Here is a 21,361-nt window from a genome sequence, read left to right on the forward strand (position 1 = left end):
CCAATATTACTTTCTACAGTTTTCTGGGAACTACACACTTTATTTGTCACTAATGATGGTGTAGCAGAAATCTGGTGACTACTTGAGCAAGTGACATTTTGATTTATAGGCCCTTGTATAGTTCCAAGGTGTGTCCTACACCTTGAAAATTTGGCTGTTCAACTTCCATCTTCTCAGTTTCTAAATTTTCTTTATGATGACTGGACAGTGGGGAATGTTCAAGTCGTGTTTGAACAGAGTTAGGAAACTGTTCAGTGGCTGAAGACGAGCGTGTCAACGATGCCGATTTTTCCACGTTTGGGCTTGTCTCTATCACAGCTGCCTACTGGCTGCGACACTCAAAATTACTCTCTCTAGATTGGCTGATAGCAACATCTTCAAAGTCATCTTCTCGTGAAAGCTTTTCTACTGGAGGTGTGCGTGTGGGGTCACCACTATCTGATACTGACCGCTTTCTGATGGCAGATGTGTGAAAAGTGTTAAAGTGGTCATCAGTAAGTTTGGGAGTTTTTCATCTGGAAAGGTTTCTAAGGGTGGAGTGTATGATGGCTCATACGGATCTGCATTCTCCATATGGAGATGGCTGAAACAGACAAGCATACATCTGTGTACATCCAGATTGTACAATATGTTAAACAAAGAACTCCCATCACGACCAAATGCCCACAAGACCCCTGAACAAAAGAGGGAATTTACTCTGTATTAATTAAACTTAAATTTTATTAAATTCAGTTTAACCATAATGTTTGAAGATTAAAGGGTATAAAACATAAAGAATAAACTTACTTACTGCTATGTACATGTTACACACTGAACTAGAGCGTTACACAAGTTATACACTGGCGATATTGGAATATTTACATTAAAAACACAGATGACATCAACAGCATACAGTTTGTCTGCTATCATATCTACAGTTGATTGAAATTCTGTTTTAGGACTGTTCATACCTTTCTGTAACTTGTCTCAGTGGTCGATTTTTATGTCTAACTATCACACCAAGGAGAATATGGGGTCTTGAAGGACTTAAGCCTGAAAAATAGGTGATGTTACATGAAAAGTTTCTATAATAAAACTGATTTATTACAAATTAAGTTACTGTACCCAACTCACACAATATTCACTCTATACTGTACTTCAAACAGGATGTTTTAAAACTAATCTTTTGTTACATTCAGACAGAAACCAAAACCAATATACAAGTAATCTTCAATGGGCTATTCTTTACCTTCTCACAGGAGAATGTGGATTGGTATCTGATTTGTTTTATTCCAAACCTTCCAAGTGTCACGTATGGTATCATATTTTACAGTTATTACAGTTATAATTACATGACAATCAAACAGACAACATCTGCATGAGAAACAGATATACTTTATCAAGGACTTTAAATCTAGCACAGTGACACTGGGTTAATTCAGGAATTTTAGTTTAACTATAGCACAGTGTTATACTGCCTTAATTAAGGACCTTTAAGTTAAACTATATCACAGTGTGACACTGCCTTAATTCAGGACCTTTAAGTTAAACTATAGCACAGTGTGACACTGGCTTAATTCAGGACCTTTAAGTTTAACTATAGCACAATGTGACACTGGCTTAATTCAGGACCTTTAAATTAAACTATAGCACAGTGTGACACTGCCTTAATTCAGGACCTTAAAGTTAAACAATAGCACAGTGTGACACTGGCTTAATTCAGGACCTTTAGGTTAAACTATAGCACAGTGTGACACTGACTTAATTCAGGACCTTTAAGTTAAACTATAGCACAGTGTGACACTGGCTTATTCTAGAACCTTCACACAATGGAACTGATGTCACATTTCTGCACTGTTGAATATTTCTTGAGGATATAAGACGTATAATGACAAATACATAGAAAAGCTAAAAGAAGTAATATAACTATATTTTTATATGATACAAACTTCCATAACAAAGGTATTAAACAAACTCTTAAGGGGAAGAAACAGACAAGTAACTTACCAGGACCATCAAATGGCATTAATACAGTTGGTACAGGACTATATGAAGGTAGAGGTAGTATATAGAAATCTTTTATCATTTTGGAAGCGTTTCCAACAACACCAAATCGTTTACGAGAGTTTAGGTAAGAATAAAATGCTCCGTAAGGTACTTTCTCTTCATCATTAGCAGGTTGAAACCGTATTACAATTAACTCCTACAAAATACAGAATAAACAGTAATAATTTCTAGAAGGTTACAGTTAGTGATAATCTGTGTCAGATGTTTTAAAGATACTAAAAATATTTGCTAATATAAACAATTATTTTTTTTGTATTTAGTATTGTACAAAAGTGTTAGGATAAAGTCAAAAATTACATTTCAGGCTACTTCTAAAGAACAATGGGAGGTAGATGATCACTAGTGAAACATAAACAATTATTAGTCTTCGTATCTAGTAAAACAGAAACTCGGTGGAAGTGACCAAGTTCAGCAAACAGTTAATAATTTGTGTGTCACCCTTTTACTTTAATAACTACAGACAGAATTTCAAGTATTGTTATAACATATTTAATTAAAATGTCATTTGGAATTTTACCACAAATATCTAATACGTTTCCATAAGGTTTCTTTGGAAGTAGCCACTGATTTGTCGAGTTTTTCATATATCAAATCCCAGATCTGCTCGACTAGGTTGAGATCAGGGCTGTATGGGGCCCATTTCATCACTTAATGGACTCCTGCAGCTTCTTTCTTAGCTAAGTAATTTCTGTATAGGTTGGATGAATGTTTGGGGTCATTATCTTCTTGGTACTAGAATCATTTATCAATAATACACAAACCACTGGGTGCACCAGGATGAATCAGTATCTGATGTACCAGTCCATTATTCTACCTATTTTATAAATAACTCCTGTTGTTTCAACAGAAAAACACTGAGTATACCATGACAGTATCTGATGTACTGGTCCATTATTCTACCTATTTTATAAATAACTCCTGTTGCTTCAACAGAAAAACACTGAGTATACCATGACAGTATCTGATGTACTGGTCCATTATTCTACCTATTTTGTAAATAACTCCTGTTGTTTCAACAGAAAAACACTGAGTATACCATGACAGTATCTGATGTACTGGTCCATTATTCTACCTATTTTATAAATAACTCCTGTTGCTTCAACAGAAAAACACTGAGTATACCATGACAGTATCTGATGTACTGGTCCATTATTCTACCTATTTTGTAAATAACTCCTGTTGCTTCAACAGAAAAACACTGAGTATACCATGACAGTATCTGACGTACCAGTCCATTATTCTACCTATTTTATAAATAACTCCTGTTGTTTCAACAGAAAAACACTGAGTATACCATGACAGTATCTGATGTACTGGTCCATTATTCTACCTATTTTATAAATAACTCCTGTTGCTTCAACAGAAAAACACTGAGTATACCATGATAGTATCTGACGTACCAGTCCATTATTCTACCTATTTTATAAATAACTCCTGTTGCTTCAACAGAAAAACACTGAGTATACCATGGTAGTATCTGATATACTGGTCCATTATTCTACCTATTTTGTAAATAACTCCTGTTGCTTCAACAGGGCAGATCTGGACACTTTTCTATCATTTGGTACATGGTTGTTTATCTCATGCTTGAGATCAGTGTCAGGCTTCCTTTTGTCCTAAAGTTTACATAAACAAAAACACTTAGCATCCGTATCATTGAGTTTAGGTGTTCTGTCTTTTCCTTTACTATTTTGAAATTTACTTGTCTTGGTCTTACAATCTAGGGTGTACTTGACAGTGTTTGGGGGCCATTTCAAGTCTGTAGTAATTTGTCCAAGTCCAACCAGCATCACATAAAACTTTCATATCAACTCTCACCTTTACTGGTAGTTCTCTAGCTTTGTAGACAGTGGCACGATGACAAAACTTAATACACAGTGTATTTATACTATACACTGTTTTATGAAATCTTTCTTTGAGTGTTGCTAAACTGATTTAACATACACTGGTACCATATTGTGGTTTCTTTCCATGTAGATAAGACACTGCATGACAGTTATTTCAAACCCTAAATTTGATCAGTGTGTTCATTCAACAGAACCCTCATGACATGCACTTGGTATAAGTACATGTGGATTACAAGTATTCTCACCCTGACTCATTCAGCTGTTAACCAGTGAATCATTACCATAGTGTTGTAAGTAACATTCTGTAAGGATTAGATACATAAAATAGAAAGCACAATGCTAGATAATGTTATGTATCACAGCAATAGAAGGAGCATTACATTAAACAATGTTTACATGGAGAATAATTACAGAAAAATAAAGTTTCTGGCTAACAGTTTCAAAATTAGACCTAGCTGTCACAAATAACAATAGTCAAACTTGACAAACAATGTTTAATAGGTTTTTCATCCATCTGAAGAAGGGAATGTGAAATCAACATTTTGTCATAGAATATCTTCCTTGTGTTCCACCCACGAAACAGTATTAAACTATCACCGATGAATTTAACTAACTTTTATCTCTGAATAACACTAGACATAGAAAAGTTTTAATATATCTTTTTATGAAGAAGGTTCACACATACAGTTTTAAAAAGATTATTCAGAAAAAATATATAATTAAACCTGCTGGTTTCACCTTTATTATTCTAATTTTAATTAATAAAAAATATCTGTGCAAAAAAGGATATTTTTGGACACAAGTTTTATTGTGCCGTGAAAACCTGTGAACTACACCAACGTAAAGTTTGAATCTTAGTTCTCTACAGAACTAAATGTTACAGAATGTATAACATTATCTAAGTGTGTAGCATAACATTATCTGTGTAAAATGTTTCATTAACACACAAAGGTAAAATATACCTTATTTCCTGACTGTTTAGTCCTGCCAAGGTAATCCCAGATCTGTTCCTGAGTGACACGACCACAAACCTGCACTGTATCTGGAATATCCTGAAATATAACAAAAACTCATACTGTATCTGGAATATCCTGACAATTACAGAAACTTGTACTGTATCTGGAATATCCTGACAATTACAGAAACTTGCGCTGTGTCTAGAATATCCTGACAATTACAGAAACGTGCACTGTATCTGGAATATCCTGGTCGTTACAGAAACACCTGTACTGTGTCTGGAATATTCTGACAGTTACAGGAACACCTGTACTGTGTCTGGAATATCCTGACAGTTACAGGAACACCTGTACTGTGTCTGGAATATCCTGACAGTTACAGGAACACCTGTACTGTGTCTGGAATATCCTGACAGTTACAGGAACACCTGTACTGTATCTGGAATATCCTGACAGTTACAGGAACACCTGTACTGTATCTGGAATATCCTGACAGTTACAGGAACACCTGTACTGTATCTGGAATATCCTGACAGTTACAGGAACACCTGTACTGTATCTGGAATATTCTGACAGTTACAGGAACACCTGTACTGTATCTGGAATATTCTGACAGTTACAGAAACACCTGTACTGTGTCTGGAATATCCTGACAGTTACAGAAACACCTGTACTGTGTCTGGAATATCCTGACAGTTACAGAAACACCTGTACTGTGTCTGGAATATCCTGACAGTTACAGAAACACCTGTACTGTGTCTGGAATATCCTGACAGTTACAGAAACACCTGTACTGTGTCTGGAATATCCTGACAGTTACAGAAACACCTGTACTGTATCTGGAATATCCTGAAAATCACAAAACAAAAACAGAGCAGCAAGACCCAGAATGCATATGTACTAAATTTTAAGTCTGTTTTACTAATATGTAATTGAAATAAATTATTTATCTATCGTTTTTTTAAACGTACTTTAGTGACAAAATACAAGGGGCAGATTTTGTTGTAGGAACTTCTCCCGAGTCAGTATACTCGTGTAAAAACTAAAAGATCAAGGAACACATTTGATTGTAATACCCTAGCTTTGTTCAGTTTGTTCATACAGTAATTAGACAGCATGTGTAATGTTATTATTAAAGCAAATGGGAATTTAAGTAGGGAAAAAAATAGTTATGTAGAAAATATATTAAAGGTTTGTGAAAAATGAAACTGAACAGTTGGTATAGAATAACCTCAGGTTTGTGAAAAATGAAACTGAACAGTTGGTATAGAATAACCTCAGGTTTGTGAAAAATGAAACTGAACAGTTGGTATAGAATAACCTCAGGTTTGTGAAAAATGAAACTGAACAGTTGGTATAGAATAACCTTAAACAGCTACCTGTGTGAGAAAGTCTGTAGGGCCAGATACTTTGTAGGCAGACGTAACAAATTTGGCTACATCCTGCATGTAGATGAATCCTTTCCACACAGAAGGCTGGGTTCTACTTGGTTTTATCTGGCTACAAGTGGTACTTCCCGAGTCAGGAGATCTGAAAAATTTTTTAATTTAGGACAGAACTAAGTTCTGTTACTTGAACAAGTAATAAATCACAACAATATCCAAGTAGAATTCATCTATCACAGAGCAGGTAAGAGAGTAAACGAACACACTACATAGTAACAATCTTTGTTCAAAACCACTGAATACCTACATAAACTGGACGTTACAATCAGACAGAAACCTTCCACATGTACATTAATTGCTGTTATCAATAAACTACTAAAACAAACAAACAATAAGAAGACAGATGACACACCAAATAAAAAAACAAACAATAAGAAGACAGATGACACACCAAATAAAACAAACAAACAATAAGAAGACAGATGACACACCAAATAAAACAAACAATAAGACAGATGACACACCAAATAAAAAAACAGATGACACACCAAATAAAACAAACAAACAATAAGAAGACAGATGACACACCAAATAAAACAAACAATAAGAAGACAGATGACACACCAAATAAAACAAACCAACAATAAGAAGACAGATGACACACCAAATAAAACAAACAAACAATAAGAAGACAGATGACACACCAAATAAAACAAACAAACAATAAGAAGACAGCTGACACACCAAATAAAACAAACAAACAATAAGAAGACAGATGACACACCAAATGAAACAAACAAACAATAAGAAGACAGATGACACACCAAATAAAACAAACAAACAACTGAGCCACAACTTCAGTCGATACTTGCTCATATTCCTATTGTACAAAATTTCTGACAAGCTCACTTTTGGTTAAATGTACATTAGTAAAATTGACTTTCTCTTAGTAGATCTTTGAAAAGAACAGGAACAGAAACTGTTTGAAGTTTTGAGGTCATAGTTCTGTTAGTGCTGAATTTACACATACAACTTCAAAGTGCTTGTGCTTTTTCTTATAGCAAAGCCACATGGGGCTATCTGCTGAGCCTACTGAGGGGAATCGAACCCCTTATTTTAGTGTTGTAAATCTATAGACTCTACTGTCACTTTAGCAGGACAGATTACATTATTGACTAAGTTTAACAGACATTAACTTACCCAAACGAAACTGTTGAACTAGGTTCTTGATCAGACTTCTCCTCCACTATATCTTTTTTGTGTTTATTCTTTTCTGAACGTTTGTGTCGTTCCTTAACAAACTCTAACTCTCCCTGTCGTAGGATTTCAGCTATTCTAATATCCAGATCAGTTTTGGTTGAAGAAGGTTTCTCCTTTGTTTCCACAGCTATTGTATGAGCAACATGCACTTTTTTAACTACTGGCTCCTTTAAAGGAGGAGCCACTTTGCCTGTACATATTTTACAACTCAGGTCAAACAGATGAGATCGATGTTGGTCAGTGGTGTCAACAGGTGTTCCCGGAGATGCTGTGTCAGCCGACATGATCACGGGTGTTCCGAGGGTCGAAGAAACGAGTTCTTTCTCCATGTTCTTCTACAAAAGTGATTTACCCACACTTAAAAACTAGTCAGTCACAACACACTGCACTAATATTTCACTACAACTGTTGTAGAACAATTAAAACATTCATTTTTCTATTAACAGCATGTCTCAAACTTTCTGAGTCATGCTTTATTTTCGGTCACTACATGTTTCACGTCATAAAATTCTGCACTCAAATATGCATTCTTTGTGATAGTATAACCTGCTTTAGCCTCATTTGTACAAAAAAAAATTACAGTTAAAGAGAAAATTTTGCAGTTAGCAATTTACATAATCTTTTAAACCTTAAGCTGTCATGAACAGTCGTGTTATAGATGTAGGTCGTGGCTGACACAAAATAATATTCACAGGTAAAGTTTTCATACCAGATAAGATACAGTATCTTGAAACTGTAATTTTAAACAAGTTTTAACTTACACATAAAATACACTCTAACCTCAATAACTTGCATATCTCTCCATACTAGTCAATGTACTTTATAACATACACATTCAACAAGGTATGGGTCAATGTAAGTTACAACACAAAAACTCATGTCTGTATGGGTTCCTGTAACTTACAACACACACACATACAATTTTTTTTACACAGAAGTTAAAATATTTAATATCTCTAGAATCAAATATGTTAATAAATGTTAGAATTAGTTCAACTATATAATTTACTGTATGGAAGGCTTTATTACAATAAAGTATATGGTCTATTTTCTTTAAGATTTTTTTGCCTTACAACGGGTGATAAAACCTTCTGAAGTAAGATTATGGGTTTGAATTTCACAAGACTAATAAGTTAAACCAGCCAGTTATCATGGTATTACGACAACTGACTGTTACACTGTAATGTTACATAGTCCAACACTAGGTTAGTTACTGATGTAAAGTTATTTGGTCCTACACGTACTGACACACTAGGTTAGTTACTGATGTAAAGTTACTTGGTCCTACATGTACTGACACACTAGATTAGTTACTGATGTAAAGTTACTTGGTCCTACACGTACTGACAGACCAGTATAATTACTGATGTAAAGTTACTTGGTCCTACACGTACCGACAGACTAGATTAATTACTGATGTAAAGTTACTTGGTCCTACACGTACCAACAGACTAGATCTAGATTAATTACTGATGTAAAGTTACTTGGTCCTACACGTACCAACAGACTAGATCTAGATTAATTACTGATGTAAAGTTACTTGGTCCTACACGTACTGACAGACTAGATTAATTACTGATGTAAAGTTACTTGGTCCTACACGTACTGACAGACTAGATTAATTACTGATGTAAAGTTACTTGGTCCTACACGTACTGACAGACTAGATTAATTACTGATGTAAAGTTACTTGGTCCTACACGTACTGACAGACTATATTAATTACTGATGTAAAGTTACTTGGTCCTACACGTACCAACAGACTAGACTAGTTAATGATGTAAAAGCCACTACTGAGACGTCAAGCACATGTTAGTCTTGAATTGTAACAGTATGTCACAATACCACTAACTAATATCAGATAAGTTACCACTATAGAACAGACAAATACAGGTTTCTAAAAACTTACCTGTTGATCCTACATGTACCAAGTAAAGGGTCTGCTAGTAATGGTTTGTAACAGCATGTCACAATACCACTAACTAATATCAGATAAGTTACCACTATAGAACAGACAAATACAGGTTTCTAAAAACTTACCTGTTGATCCTACACGTACCAAGTAAAGGGTCTGCTAGTAATGGTTTGTAACAGCATGTCACAATACCACTAACTAATATCAGATAAGTTACCACTATAGAACAGACAAATACAGGTTTCTAAAAAGTTACCTGTTGATCCTACACGTATTACCAAGTAAAGGGTCTGCTAGTAATGGTTTGTAATAGTATGTCACAATACCACTAACTAATATCAGATAAGTTACCACTATAGAACAGACAAATACAGGTTACCAAAAAGTTACCTGTTGATCCTACATGTACCAAGTAAAGGGTCTGCTAGTAATGGTTTGTAATAGTATGTCACAATACCACTAACTAATATCAGATAAGTTACCACTATAGAACAGACAAATACAGGTTACCAAAAAGTTACCTGTTGATCCTACATGTACCAAGTAAAGGGTCTGCTAGTAATGGTTTGTAACAGTATGTCACAATACCACTAACTAATATCAGATAAGTTACCACTACAGAACAGACAAATACAGGTTTCTGAAAAGTTACCTGTTGATCCTACATGTACCAAGTAAAGGGTCTGCTAGTAATGGTTTGTAATAGTATGTCACAATACCACTAACTAATATCAGATAAGTTACCACTATAGAACAGACAAATACAGGTTACCAAAAGTTACCTGTTGATCCTACATGTACCAAGTAAAGGGTCTGCTAGTAATGGTTTGTAATAGTATGTCACAATACCACTAACTAATATCAGATAAGTTACCACTATAGAACAGACAAATACAGGTTTTTAAAAAGTTACCTGTTGATCCTACACGTACCAAGTAAAGGGTCTGCTAGTAATGGTTTGTAATAGTATGTCACAATACCACTAACTAATATCAGATAAGTTACCACTATAGAACAGACAAATACAGGTTACCAAAAGTTACCTGTTGATCCTACACGTACCAAGTAAAGGGTCTGCTAGTAATGGTTTGTAACAGTATGTCACAATACCACTAACTAATATCAGATAAGTTACCACTATAGAACAGACAAATACAGGTTTCTAAAAGTTACCTGTTGATCCTACACATTACCAAGTAAAGGGTCTGCTAGTAATGGTTTGTAACAGTATGTCACAATACCACTAACTAATATCAGATAAGTTACCACTATAGAACAGACAAATACAGGTTTCTAAAAGTTACCTGTTGATCCTACATGTACCAAGTAAAGGGTCTGCTAGTAATGGTTTGTAACAGTATGTCACAATACCACTAACTAATATCAGATAAGTTACCACTATAGAACAGACAAATACAGGTTTCTAAAAGTTACCTGTTGATCCTACACATACCAAGTAAAGGGTCTGCTAGTAATGGTTTGTAATAGTATGTCACAATACCACTAACTAATATCAGATAAGTTACCACTATAGAACAGACAAATACAGGTTTCTAAAAGTTACCTGTTGATCCTACATACCAAGTAAAGGGTCTGCTAGTAATGGTTTGTAATAGTATGTCACAATACCACTAACTAATATCAGATAAGTTACCACTATAGAACAGACAAATACAGGTTACCAAAAGTTACCTGTTGATCCTACATGTACCAAGTAAAGGGTCTGCTAGTAATGGTTTGTAATAGTATGTCACAATACCACTAACTAATATCAGATAAGTTACCACTATAGAACAGACAAATACAGGTTACCAAAAGTTACCTGTTGATCCTACACGTACCAAGTAAAGGGTCTGCTAGTAATGGTTTGTAATAGTATGTCACAATACCACTAACTAATATCAGATAAGTTACCACTATAGAACAGACAAATACAGGTTTTAAAAGTTACCTGTTGATCCTACATGCACCAAGTAAAGGGTCTGCTAGTAATGGTTTGTAACAGTATGTCACAATACCACTAACTAATATCAGATAAGTTACCACTATAGAACAGACAAATACAGGTTTCAAAAAGTTACCTGTTGATCCTACATGTACCAAGTAAAGGGTCTGCTAGTAATGGTTTGTAATAGTATGTCACAATACCACTAACTAATATCAGATAAGTTACCACTATAGAACAGACAAATACAGGTTTTTAAAAAGTTACCTGTTGATCCTACACGTACCAAGTAAAGGGTCTGCTAGTAATGGTTTGTAATAGTATGTCACAATACCACTAACTAATATCAGATAAGTTACCACTATAGAACAGACAAATACAGGTTTTAAAAGTTACCTGTTGATCCTACACGCATTACCAAGTAAAGGGTCTGCTAGTAATGGTTTGTAACAGTATGTCACAATACCACTAACTAATATCAGATAAGTTACCACTATAGAACAGACAAATACAGGTTACCAAAAGTTACCTGTTGATCCTACATGTACCAAGTAAAGGGTCTGCTAGTAATGGTTTGTAATAGTATGTCACAATACCACTAACTAATATCAGATAAGTTACCACTATAGAACAGACAAATACAGGTTACCAAAAAGTTACCTGTTGATCCTACATGTACCAAGTAAAGGGTCTGCTAGTAATGGTTTGTAATAGTATGTCACAATACCACTAACTAATATCAGATAAGTTACCACTATAGAACAGACAAATACAGGTTACCAAAAGTTACCTGTTGATCCTACATGTACCAAGTAAAGGGTCTGCTAGTAATGGTTTGTAATAGTATGTCACAATACCACTAACTAATATCAGATAAGTTACCACTATAGAACAGACAAATACAGGTTTCTAAAAGTTACCTGTTGATCCTACATTACCAAGTAAAGGGTCTGCTAGTAATGGTTTGTAACAGTATGTCACAATACCACTAACTAATATCAGATAAGTTACCACTACAGAACAGACAAATACAGGTTTCTGAAAAGTTACCTGTTGATCCTACATGTACCAAGTAAAGGGTCTGCTAGTAATGGTTTGTAATAGTATGTCACAATACCACTAACTAATATCAGATAAGTTACCACTATAGAACAGACAAATACAGGTTACCAAAAGTTACCTGTTGATCCTACATGTACCAAGTAAAGGGTCTGCTAGTAATGGTTTGTAATAGTATGTCACAATACCACTAACTAATATCAGATAAGTTACCACTATAGAACAGACAAATACAGGTTTTTAAAAGTTACCTGTTGATCCTACATTACCAAGTAAAGGGTCTGCTAGTAATGGTTTGTAATAGTATGTCACAATACCACTAACTAATATCAGATAAGTTACCACTATAGAACAGACAAATACAGGTTACCAAAAGTTACCTGTTGATCCTACCGTTACCAAGTAAAGGGTCTGCTAGTAATGGTTTGTAACAGTATGTCACAATACCACTAACTAATATCAGATAAGTTACCACTATAGAACAGACAAATACAGGTTTCTAAAAAGTTACCTGTTGATCCTACACGTACCAAGTAAAGGGTCTGCTAGTAATGGTTTGTAACAGTATGTCACAATACCACTAACTAATATCAGATAAGTTACCACTATAGAACAGACAAATACAGGTTTCTAAAAGTTACCTGTTGATCCTACATGTACCAAGTAAAGGGTCTGCTAGTAATGGTTTGTAACAGTATGTCACAATACCACTAACTAATATCAGATAAGTTACCACTATAGAACAGACAAATACAGGTTTCTAAAAAGTTACCTGTTGATCCTACACGTACCAAGTAAAGGGTCTGCTAGTAATGGTTTGTAATAGTATGTCACAATACCACTAACTAATATCAGATAAGTTACCACTATAGAACAGACAAATACAGGTTTCTAAAAAGTTACCTGTTGATCCTACATTACCAAGTAAAGGGTCTGCTAGTAATGGTTTGTAATAGTATGTCACAATACCACTAACTAATATCAGATAAGTTACCACTATAGAACAGACAAATACAGGTTACCAAAAGTTACCTGTTGATCCTACATGTACCAAGTAAAGGGTCTGCTAGTAATGGTTTGTAATAGTATGTCACAATACCACTAACTAATATCAGATAAGTTACCACTATAGAACAGACAAATACAGGTTACCAAAAGTTACCTGTTGATCCTACACGTACCAAGTAAAGGGTCTGCTAGTAATGGTTTGTAATAGTATGTCACAATACCACTAACTAATATCAGATAAGTTACCACTATAGAACAGACAAATACAGGTTACCAAAAAGTTACCTGTTGATCCTACATGTACCAAGTAAAGGGTCTGCTAGTAATGGTTTGTAATAGTATGTCACAATACCACTAACTAATATCAGATAAGTTACCACTATAGAACAGACAAATACAGGTTACCAAAAGTTACCTGTTGATCCTACATGTACCAAGTAAAGGGTCTGCTAGTAATGGTTTGTAACAGTATGTCACAATACCACTAACTAATATCAGATAAGTTACCACTATAGAACAGACAAATACAGGTTACAAAAAGTTACCTGTTGATCCTACATGTACCAAGTAAAGGGTCTGCTAGTAATGGTTTGTAACAGTATGTCACAATACCACTAACTAATATCAGATAAGTTACCACTATAGAACAGACAAATACAGGTTTCTAAAAAGTTACCTGTTGATCCTACACGTACCAAGTAAAGGGTCTGCTAGTAATGGTTTGTAATAGTATGTCACAATACCACTAACTAATATCAGATAAGTTACCACTATAGAACAGACAAATACAGGTTTCTAAAAGTTACCTGTTGATCCTACATGCGTACCAAGTAAAGGGTCTGCTAGTAATGGTTTGTAATAGTATGTCACAATACCACTAACTAATATCAGATAAGTTACCACTATAGAACAGACAAATACAGGTTACCAAAAGTTACCTGTTGATCCTACATGTACCAAGTAAAGGGTCTGCTAGTAATGGTTTGTAATAGTATGTCACAATACCACTAACTAATATCAGATAAGTTACCACTATAGAACAGACAAATACAGGTTACCAAAAAGTTACCTGTTGATCCTACATGTACCAAGTAAAGGGTCTGCTAGTAATGGTTTGTAATAGTATGTCACAATACCACTAACTAATATCAGATAAGTTACCACTATAGAACAGACAAATACAGGTTTCTGAAAAGTTACCTGTTGATCCTACATGTACCAAGTAAAGGGTCTGCTAGTAATGGTTTGTAATAGTATGTCACAATACCACTAACTAATATCAGATAAGTTACCACTATAGAACAGACAAATACAGGTTACCAAAAGTTACCTGTTGATCCTACATGTACCAAGTAAAGGGTCTGCTAGTAATGGTTTGTAATAGTATGTCACAATACCACTAACTAATATCAGATAAGTTACCACTATAGAACAGACAAATACAGGTTTTAAAAGTTACCTGTTGATCCTACATGCATACCAAGTAAAGGGTCTGCTAGTAATGGTTTGTAATAGTGTGTCACAATACCACTAACTAATATCAGATAAGTTACCACTATAGAACAGACAAATACAGGTTACCAAAAAGTTACCTGTTGATCCTACATGTACCAAGTAAAGGGTCTGCTAGTAATGGTTTGTAAGAGTATGTCACAATACCACTAACTAATATCAGATAAGTTACCACTATAGAACAGACAAATACAGGTTACCAAAAAGTTACCTGTTGATCCTACACGTACCAAGTAAAGGGTCTGCTAGTAATGGTTTGTAATAGTATGTCACAATACCACTAACTAATATCAGATAAGTTACCACTATAGAACAGACAAATACAGGTTTCTAAAAACTTACCTGTTGATCCTACACGTACCAAGTAAAGGGTCTGCTAGTAATGGTTTGTAACAGTATGTCACAATACCACTAACTAATATCAGATAAGTTACCACTATAGAACAGACAAATACAGGTTTCTAAAAGTTACCTGTTGATCCTACATGTACCAAGTAAAGGGTCTGCTAGTAATGGTTTGTAATAGTATGTCACAATACCACTAACTAATATCAGATAAGTTACCACTATAGAACAGACAAATACAGGTTTCTAAAAGTTACCTGTTGATCCTACACGCACCAAGTAAAGGGTCTGCTAGTAATGGTTTGTAATAGTATGTCACAATACCACTAACTAATATCAGATAAGTTACCACTATAGAACAGACAAATACAGGTTTCTAAAAAGTTACCTGTTGATCCTACACATACCAAGTAAAGGGTCTGCTAGTAATGGTTTGTAACAGCATGTCACAATACCACTAACTAATATCAGATAAGTTACCACTATAGAACAGACAAATACAGGTTTCTAAAAAGTTACCTGTTGATCCTACACGTACCAAGTAAAGGGTCTGCTAGTAATGGTTTGTAACAGTATGTCACAATACCACTAACTAATATCAGATAAGTTACCACTATAGAACAGACAAATACAGGTTTCTAAAAGTTACCTGTTGATCCTACATGTACCAAGTAAAGGGTCTGCTAGTAATGGTTTGTAACAGCATGTCACAATACCACTAACTAATATCAGATAAGTTACCACTATAGAACAGACAAATACAGGTTTCTGAAAAGTTACCTGTTGATCCTACATGTACCAAGTAAAGGGTCTGCTAGTAATGGTTTGTAATAGTATGTCACAATACCACTAACTAATATCAGATAAGTTACCACTATAGAACAGACAAATACAGGTTTCTAAAAAGTTACCTGTTGATCCTACACGTACCAAGTAAAGGGTCTGCTAGTAATGGTTTGTAATAGTATGTCACAATACCACTAACTAATATCAGATAAGTTACCACTATAGAACAGACAAATACAGGTTTCTAAAAGTTACCTGTTGATCCTACGCATTACCAAGTAAAGGGTCTGCTAGTAATGGTTTGTAATAGTATGTCACAATACCACTAACTAATATCAGATAAGTTACCACTATAGAACAGACAAATACAGGTTACCAAAAGTTACCTGTTGATCCTACATGTACCAAGTAAAGGGTCTGCTAGTAATGGTTTGTAATAGTATGTCACAATACCACTAACTAATATCAGATAAGTTACCACTATAGAACAGACAAATACAGGTTTCTAAAAAGTTACCTGTTGATCCTACATGTACCAAGTAAAGGGTCTGCTAGTAATGGTTTGTAATAGTATGTCACAATACCACTAACTAATATCAGATAAGTTACCACTATAGAACAGACAAATACAGGTTTCCAAAAGTTACCTGTTGATCCTACATGTACCAAGTAAAGGGTCTGCTAGTAATGGTTTGTAACAGTATGTCACAATACCACTAACTAATATCAGATAAGTTACCACTATAGAACAGACAAATACAGGTTTTAAAAGTTACCTGTTGATCCTACATGTACCAAGTAAAGGGGTCTGCTAGTAATGGTTTGTAATAGTATGTCACAATACCACTAACTAATATCAGATAAGTTACCACTATAGAACAGACAAATACAGGTTTCCAAAAGTTACCTGTTGATCCTACATGTACCAAGTAAAGGGTCTGCTAGTAATGGTTTGTAATAGTATGTCACAATACCACTAACTAATATCAGATAAGTTACCACTATAGAACAGACAAATACAGGTTACCAAAAGTTACCTGTTGATCCTACATGTACCAAGTAAAGGGTCTGCTAGTAATGGTTTGTAACAGTATGTCACAATACCACTAACTAATATCAGATAAGTTACCACTATAGAACAGACAAATACAGGTTACCAAAAGTTACCTGTTGATCCTACATGTACCAAGTAAAGGGTCTGCTAGTAATGGTTTGTAATAGTATGTCACAATACCACTAACTAATATCAGATAAGTTACCACTATAGAACAGACAAATACAGGTTACCAAAAAGTTACCTGTTGATCCTACATGTACCAAGTAAAGGGTCTGCTAGTAATGGTTTGTAATAGTATGTCACAATACCACTAACTAATATCAGATAAGTTACCACTATAGAACAGACAAATACAGGTTACCAAAACTTACCTGTTGATCCTACACGTACCAAGTAAAGGGTCTGCTAGTAATGGTTTGTAACAGTATGTCACAATACCACTAACTAATATCAGATAAGTTACCACTATAGAACAGACAAATACAGGTTTCTAAAAAGTTACCTGTTGATCCTACATGTACCAAGTAAAGGGTCTGCTAGTAATGGTTTGTAACAGTATGTCACAATAACACTAACTAATATCAGATAAGTTACCACTATAGAACAGACAAATACAGGTTTCTAAAAAACTTACCTGTTGATCCTACATGCCTACCAAGTAAAGGGTCTGCTAGTAATGGTTTGTAACAGTATGTCACAATACCACTAACTAATATCAGATAAGTTACCACTATAGAACAGACAAATACAGGTTTCTAAAAGTTACCTGTTGATCCTACAACGTACCAAGTAAAGGGTCTGCTAGTAATGGTTTGTAATAGTATGTCACAATACCACTAACTAATATCAGATAAGTTACCACTATAGAACAGACAAATACAGGTTACCAAAAGTTACCTGTTGATCCTACATGTACCAAGTAAAGGGTCTGCTAGTAATGGTTTGTAACAGTATGTCACAATACCACTAACTAATATCAGATAAGTTACCACTATAGAACAGACAAATACAGGTTTTTAAAAAGTTACCTGTTGATCCTACACGTACCAAGTAAAGGGTCTGCTTTAGTAATGGTTTGTAATAGTATGTCACAATACCACTAACTAATATCAGATAAGTTACCACTATAGAACAGACAAATACAGGTTACCAAAAAGTTACCTGTTGATCCTACATGTACCAAGTAAAGGGTCTGCTAGTAATGGTTTGTAAGAGTATGTCACAATACCACTAACTAATATCAGATAAGTTACCACTATAGAACAGACAAATACAGGTTACAAAAGTTACCTGTTGATCCTACATATACCAAGTAAAGGGTCTGCTAGTAATGGTTTGTAATAGTATGTCACAATACCACTAACTAATATCAGATAAGTTACCACTATAGAACAGACAAATACAGGTTACCAAAAAGTTACCTATTGATCCTACATGTACCAAGTAAAGGGTCTGCTAGTACTGGTTTTGTAACAGTATGTCACAATACCACTAACTAATATCAGATAAGTTACCACTACAGAACAGACAAATACAGGTTTCTGAAAAGTTACCTGTTGATCCTACATGTACCAAGTAAAGGGTCTGCTAGTAATGGTTTGTAATAGTATGTCACAATACCACTAACTAATATCAGATAAGTTACCACTATAGAACAGACAAATACAGGTTTCTAAAAAGTTACCTGTTGATCCTACACGTACCAAGTAAAGGGTCTGCTAGTAATGGTTTGTAATAGTATGTCACAATACCACTAACTAATATCAGATAAGTTACCACTATAGAACAGACAAATACAGGTTACCAAAAAGTTACCTGTTGATCCTACATGTACCAAGTAAAGGGTCTGCTAGTAATGGTTTGTAACAGTATGTCACAATACCACTAACTAATATCAGATAAGTTACCACTATAGAACAGACAAATACAGGTTTTTAAAAAGTTACCTGTTGATCCTACACCAAAGTAAAGGGTCTGCTAGTAATGGTTTGTAATAGTATGTCACAATACCACTAACTAATATCAGATAAGTTACCACTATAGAACAGACAAATACAGGTTACCAAAAGTTACCTGTTGATCCTACATGTACCAAGTAAAGGGTCTGCTAGTAATGGTTTGTAAGAGTATGTCACAATACCACTAACTAATATCAGATAAGTTACCACTATAGAACAGACAAATACAGGTTACCAAAAAGTTACCTGTTGATCCTACATGTACCAAGTAAAGGGTCTGCTAGTAATGGTTTGTAATAGTATGTCACAATACCACTAACTAATATCAGATAAGTTACCACTATAGAACAGACAAATACAGGTTACCAAAAGTTACCTGTTGATCCTACATGTACCAAGTAAAGGGTCTGCTAGTACTGGTTTTGTAACAGTATGTCACAATACCACTAACTAATATCAGATAAGTTACCACTACAGAACAGACAAATACAGGTTTCTGAAAAGTTACCTGTTGATCCTACATGTACCAAGTAAAGGGTCTGCTAGTAATGGTTTGTAATAGTATGTCACAATACCACTAACTAATATCAGATAAGTTACCACTATAGAACAGACAAATACAGGTTTCTAAAAAGTTACCTGTTGATCCTACACGTACCAAGTAAAGGGTCTGCTAGTAATGGTTTGTAATAGTATGTCACAATACCACTAACTAATATCAGATAAGTTACCACTATAGAACAGACAAATACAGGTTACAAGTGTACCTGTTGATCCTACATGTACCAAGTAAAGGGTCTGCTAGTAATGGTTTGTAACAGTATGTCACAATACCACTAACTAATATCAGATAAGTTACCACTATAGAACAGACAAATACAGGTTTTAAAAAAGTTACCTGTTGATCCTACATTACCAAGTAAAGGGTCTGCTAGTAATGGTTTGTAATAGTATGTCACAATACCACTAACTAATATCAGATAAGTTACCACTATAGAACAGACAAATACAGGTTTCTAAAAAGTTACCTGTTGATCCAAAGTCACCAAACTTTCCTCTTCTATTTCAATTTCTCCCTTGTGAGTTTTTTTGGTGTGATGTGGATTATTTACCTGCTCCATCTGTTCTCGTTTTATGATTTCTAATGTCTGAAATAAAACAAAATCACCATCACAACCTGTGTAATAAAACAAAATTACAGTCACCACCACAACATGTGTAATAAAACAAAATCTCCATCACCACCACAACCTGTGTAATAAAACAAAATCACCATCACCACCACAACCTGTGTAATAAAACAAAATCACCATCACCACCACAACCTGTGTAATAAAACAAAATCACCATCACCACCACAACCTGTGTAATAAAACAAAATCACCATCACCACCACAACCTGTGTAATAAAACAAAATCACCATCACCACCAAAACCTGTGTAATAAAACAAAATCACCATCACAACCACAACATGTGTAATAAAACAAAATCACCATCACTATGTGAAGATGAATAAAATGTTAACATTTAATAGTGACGTACATGCTTGGTTTCTTGTTCTCTCCATTTCACAAGTTCCTTTGAAGCCATCTCCTCTGGTGACATCCGCACCAACTTCTCTGGTGAAATGACAGACTTCACAATCTTTCGGAAGAGTCCCTGTGTAAAACAAGTAGTGTTAAAACAAACTAAGGTCTTATTTAATAATTATAAACTAGTCTCTGGCGACCATGTACAATAAACTTCCCACAACACAAATTATCTGTTTGAATGTACCAAGACACTGATATAACGCAATCTGTTATATAACAGTAACTGTCGATACGAGTATCTGTTACATAACAGTAACTTGTCGATACAGTATCTGTTACATAACAGTAACTTGTCGATACAGTATCTGTTACATAACAGTAACTTGGCGATACAGTATCTGTTACATAACAATAACTTGCGATACAGTATCTGTTACATAACAATAACTTGTCGATACAGTATCTGTTATTTATAACAATAACTTGATTCGATACAATATCTGTTACATAACGCAGTAACTTGCTGATACGATTATCTGTTACATAACAATAACTTGTCGACACCATTACCTGTTTCATGATAACAATAACTTGTGCGCTACGGTATCTGTTACATACCAATAACTTATTAGATACAATTATCTGTTACATTAATAATACAATGGACGCATATAGTACTGTTACATAACAATAACTTTGTCGATACAGTAGCATCTTGCAGCATATCAATCTTGTTCCATACAGTATC

At 34.6% G+C, this 21,361-nt stretch overlaps 1 protein-coding gene across 1 annotated transcript; it reads right to left on the reverse strand.

The window, feature by feature from the left end:
* Positions 1-352: 352 nt before the first annotated feature.
* LOC143246795 (PHD finger protein 3-like) lies at positions 353-20,681 on the reverse strand. The gene is made up of 8 exons (XM_076493949.1): positions 20,624-20,681; positions 20,108-20,227; positions 7,435-7,829; positions 6,229-6,379; positions 4,856-4,945; positions 1,987-2,182; positions 951-1,032; positions 353-583 (listed from the first exon to the last, which is right to left on the reverse strand). The coding sequence occupies exons 1-8, from the start codon at positions 20,669-20,671 to the stop codon at positions 406-408; spliced, it is 1,260 nt and encodes a 419-aa protein (XP_076350064.1). The 5' UTR covers positions 20,672-20,681; the 3' UTR covers positions 353-405.
* Positions 20,682-21,361: the final 680 nt, after the last annotated feature.

This window comes from Tachypleus tridentatus, chromosome 3 (genome assembly GCF_004210375.1).
Source record: "Tachypleus tridentatus isolate NWPU-2018 chromosome 3, ASM421037v1, whole genome shotgun sequence".
In the NCBI taxonomy this organism is placed as follows: domain Eukaryota; kingdom Metazoa; phylum Arthropoda; class Merostomata; order Xiphosura; family Limulidae; genus Tachypleus; species Tachypleus tridentatus.